Consider the following 5,000-nt stretch of genomic DNA (forward strand, 5'->3'; position numbering starts at 1 on the left):
TGTATGTGGAGTGCATCTAGGAAAAGCATCAAATGAGTCAATATGCCCTGGAGGGAGGCGGTGAAATGGCAGCTTAAATCATATGATCTGTACATGACAGCAGCATATTGTTGTGATCCCTGCATTAGGGCAGTGTGTCACATTCACTAAATGCTGTGAATCCATGCACAGAAAATGATATGCGCCTTGTGTTTTTTTGTGTCAACGCGCTCGTCTCACCCCCTCTTAAACACCTAATTGGTTTCACCCAATTTTTAGACAGCGGCGGCCTCATGCGCATACAATGTAAACAAAGAGAGAGTGATGCTCAGAAAAAAAGATTAAAAACACTGTTTGATCAATCGATGATAAAAAGGTGGACCAGATGGTATCCACTTAGCATAGCTGTAGTTGGGAGAAAAAAAGGAGCGTTTCTTAGCAGCAGGGGGTCTGTGAGATGATGAGAGCATGACTGTCTGGGTTGCCGGAGACCAGCAGAGGCAAGCGTGGTGACAGCCCAGGCAGAAAGGGCTGGGTTTGTTTTTGTCACGGTCTGAAACGCAAGAAGCTCAGGCAGGTAGGTAGGTAGGTAGCAGAGCGTTAGCAGGCACAGCCCATGTTGCCAGAAGCATTCCGAAGCAGCAAAATAGTAGAGTGCAGTAAGGTACTCACCCAACATCTGGCTGAACAGAAGCTGTTCAAGGTCCCCCAGTACGGTCACGACCAGTTCTGGGTCCACCTTCACAAAGGACTGGTTCCCCTTGTCACCCTCTTGCCCCTTCCCACCTCCATTGGTGGCGGCCCCGGAAGGGCTGGTTGCTCCTTTCCCAACATTCACTTTAGCCTTGCTGGTCAGTATCTCGTCGTCTGACTTGCTGTCCTTGGCCGCCTCCTGCGCCTTGCTGATGGGTTTGACCTCAGCATATGGCCCACGAGGAAGGCGGCTAGGTTTGGTTAAGTTAGAAGGGGGCACCAGCTGACTGAAGGATTTAGACTTGCCCGGGCAGAGGGAATGCTCCGACTTGGAGAGGTTCCTGGTTAGAGGAGCGTGCCCTCCTCCTCCTCCTCCTCCTCCCCGTCCTGCACCCCCTACTCCGTCTTTTGGCTTCCCCGTCTTGACATACCCTTGGCCCGGTTTGGCCATGTCGTCCGACCACTTGGGCTGGTAGAGGTGCATCTTCTTCTCGGCGTCCGTCAGCACGTACAGGTTGGTGAGCGACTTCTGCTTGCGCAGGTTGGTGGGCACCGGCAGCCGCCCCTCTGTGCTGCCCGCCTTGTACACCCTCAGCTCCGACCTGGAGGCGCTCTGGGGCAGCCCCGATTTGCCCCTCCTGGCTGCCATGCTGCCTGGTCCCTTAGCTTCCCCTTGGCTGTGTGCAGTCTGGGCTCGGGCGGCCCCACTGTGGTCACTTTCTGGCTCTACTCTGCTCGTGGGGCTACCCCCAGGCATTCTTCCTGTATGGAACCATTCAAAAGCATCAGTGAATCAGGGAAAATGAAAGAAAACAGAAATAATCCAGCAAACAAATGCCACTGCGAATGTCGTTCTGGTCGCTCTCTCTTTCTCTCTTTCCCTGTCTCTCTTCCTCGCTCTATCTCCCAGTTTCTCCTTTAGCTCACAGGCACCTGTGAACAGTGCCGCTCTGTAAAAATAAATCCCTTCCGAGAGGCAGCAGCATTAGCAGCAGCAGCAGCAGAGACAGGCACAGAGGCAGGACCTGTGCTGCTTCACGTGTAATCCTTGTAGCAGGTTTATTCAGCATGTAAATCCAGTCTCAGTCTCTCAGGTCTCTCCCTCCCTCAGCCTTGGGCAGGAGGCTTGCGTCTGTGTCTGCAGCTGTTTCTATGCTGCCCAGTCTCTCTCTCTCTCTTCCAGTCACACACTCACTTCCTCCTCTCTCTCTCTATCTCTCTGTCTCTCTCTCTCGCTTCCTCCTCTCACACTAGTCACTGTGTCTCCTCCCTTCAGCCCACAGTCAAGCCTCCTGCTGCTGCCTCCTGCAGCAGTCGAATGCCGAATGGAAGGGAAGACAGACGCAGAAACAATCCCTCCCCCTACTCCCTTGAGCTCATTCAACCTTGCTCCCTCCCCCTTCTCTCTCTCTCTCTCCCTCCCTCTCTCTCTTTCTCTCTCTCTCTCTCTCTCTCTCTCTCTCTCTCTCATGCTTGCTTGCTCACACTCATTCTCTTCACATACACCCACTTTAAAGATGCTACCCTGCTCACCAGCACATACTGGGCAAACATTAGGGGTCAGGATAAATTACCAACCTTTTGTAAAAACAGGTTCTATTAGCCCTTATCAGTCGTTATCATGCATATCAGTCATCACTATGGCCTCCCTTTGTCCAACCCCTTTCTCCCTCCACCATGCACAGTGTTAATATTAACTGACTGGGCTTTGAAGGGAAGATGGAGGGTGGAATAACTAATATTTGCTGTTCTTCTTTTGTTGAAATAAATTCTGTTTTATTTACTTACGAATCAGTTTACAGATGGTTAAATTAGGAGTTATTACAAGGATGCAACAACTGTTGGGCTATTTTATCAATCAAATGTACTTTGTGAATGCCTTTGTCTCTATGGGGTTCATTCTGGTGTCTGTAAATCACTTTAAAGAATATGGATGAAATTGAGTGTTAAATAGCTAATAATGGATTTGGATTAGTAGGCTGAAAGGTCCTTTTCTTATCTCTGTGTCAAACCTAACCGATTAACCCCTCATTGTACATCACAGTTGGATGTTGGGATTGTTTGAAACAATTCAAATCAACTGTGACTTAATGGTTGTGGACAAATGGATTAACAATTAGGAATATTGGCCACAGTTCCATTTAAGCACGTCTAGTGCTTGTTTCCCTAATGCGGCAGGGTTTCCATTCTGTCCTAAAGTAGCCATAGTGTATGCTAGAAGAGGGATGGGCACGTCAGATTAATATGGCAGCCGAGCTCATGCTTGCTCCCAGTAAAGTAAGAAGAAGCACAGGCACGTTTTAATCATACGCTAGAATGGCCAGTCGCCTTTTCTTCTCCTCTTCGAAAAAAGACCCTCAAGCAGGACTTCCCATAACATTTGATTTGCCTTACATTCTATGAAGCTTCCTCTCTCTCTCTCTCTCTCAACATTTGATTTGCCTTACAATCTATGAAGCTTCCTCTCTCTCTCACTCGCTCTATCTTCAAATGTATTTCATATGTACTATATCTAACTGATAGTTGTTGCTATCAACAGCCCTCTCTAAACCCAAAGCGTTCTGCATTTTAAAACCAAGACTGAAATTGAGGTCAGTCTCCTTCCTCAGTAGAGCTCACTGATCATTAACAAGGTATTTGCTCCCTGTCTAAACTGCATGGCCATTGTTGTATGGTTAATGGGAGAGGGAAGCTATTTAACAAACTTCACCTTTCAGCCAGGGTTAGAACTGGGGGTTTCCTGAGAATAGTTACTCAATGATAAACTGTTATGTGCAAGGATAGTATCTGGCAATTTGGCAATGTGCAAGTAAAAAAAAGCTACTTTGGTTTTTGTTGATACAATATATCTACTCATATAAGCCTCTTGTTTTTTTGCTGTAGTTAAATATCATGATAGCTCTCACAAAGCTCGATGCTATGACAGTTTATTCACATGAGTCTTTTGAGGGGTTGGTATCTAATGGTACAAAAGCTGTTGTGGCAATTAAAGATAACAGTAAGACACTGACATCATGTGTCATTAACTGTCATGATGACAACCCCGAGGACATGGCAACTGCTTTATGACGCTGTTACGCCAGTCTAAAACTAAGCTAAGTGTCTAAAACTGCCACAACAAAACGTACTTTTGGTTTCCACTTTTGGTTTTTCAGACTCAGCACTGCTAAAGGCTTGACTGATGTACAGTATAATCCAATAATCCAGTCAGAGGGGTAACTACAGAAACATGGGCAAACAGCACAGGCCTCATCCAGTTGTATATCTGGGTGCCTCATCTAGTTCATCCCCAGAATTTATGAGCTGAAGAGGTGCAGCAGATTTTACTCAACGTGTTCGTTTCATAGTTCTTAATTCGACACTCTGTGCCTCCCCATGGAGATATTAATGCTTCACAGCACATGAAGCGCTGTGAGGACGCAGTACAAGGCTGGTTTTGTTCCAAGGGGGGGAGTCCGGGCGTAAACAGTTGCTTATTTGTTCACGCGCTCGTCGCCGTGGCTCCGGCTACCTAAGGTCGGGAGCAAGACTGACCGCAGGTCGCCAGCGAGCGCAACAGGGATGACTTTCATGGGTGCTGACGTTGACTCATCTGTAAATCACCCTGGAAACCAGACGCATGAGCCAAACGAATGAATGACCCTCAAATGATACCAGCTGACGCAAAAGGCAGTCAACGGAGTCATTGAAAGTGTGAATATATAACCCCCGAATCACTGTGAAAAAACACACATACATTCATCATACAGCTCATATGCATTTCTTAAGACTCTCATGGCTGGTTCCTAGTGACGGAGCTCTGCTCATGAATCTCATGCAAAAAAGCGCAGGTCAAGTCAATGGTACATGGAAATACCCAACACGTGACTAGTTAGAGCATTGCAGAGGTATTTTTTAAAGATTAAGCTTAATATTTACTTATGTGATAGTCAGCATACACTGAGGTCTTACCATGGCGATGCATTCTGTGCACTATAAATGAACTCCTAGTAAAGTGTGTAATTTTGTAAAACATATACTCTATACATATACCCTAGAGAGAATGTGCTGTTTCAAAAAAGAAAATCATATGTAATATGCATGACTAGGAAAGATCAAAGTCTCTATACTCCCTTTCTGTCTGGTGTAATAACAACCTCCCTGCCCCCGCCCCCTGTATAACAGCCAGTTAGTCCTTCTGAAGCTTTACCAAAGGCATGACTCCAAAAGGCCCAAAGCCGGACAAAAAGAATAACCCCCAAAAAAGAGGGAAGCTGTGACTACAAAAGGATATCCTTTCTCCTTTTTATAAGTCTACAGACAGCTCAGCTCAGTGCAGTTTTTTGCAG

At 46.6% G+C, this 5,000-nt stretch overlaps 1 protein-coding gene across 1 annotated transcript in view; it reads right to left on the reverse strand.

Moving 5' to 3' along the window:
• nav1a (neuron navigator 1a) overlaps positions 1 to 5,000 on the reverse strand; it is a gene marked incomplete at its 5' end in the record, with an annotated part of 83,790 nt that overhangs the window by 69,905 nt on the left and 8,885 nt on the right. Inside the window, one exon of the mRNA XM_080854096.1 lies at positions 652 to 1,434. Coding sequence (XP_080710222.1) covers positions 652 to 1,434 — 783 coding nt within the window. The remainder of the gene's footprint in view (positions 1 to 651; positions 1,435 to 5,000) is intronic.

This window comes from Sprattus sprattus (genome assembly GCF_963457725.1).
Source record: "Sprattus sprattus genome assembly, chromosome: 16".
Lineage (NCBI taxonomy): Eukaryota > Metazoa > Chordata > Actinopteri > Clupeiformes > Clupeidae > Sprattus > Sprattus sprattus.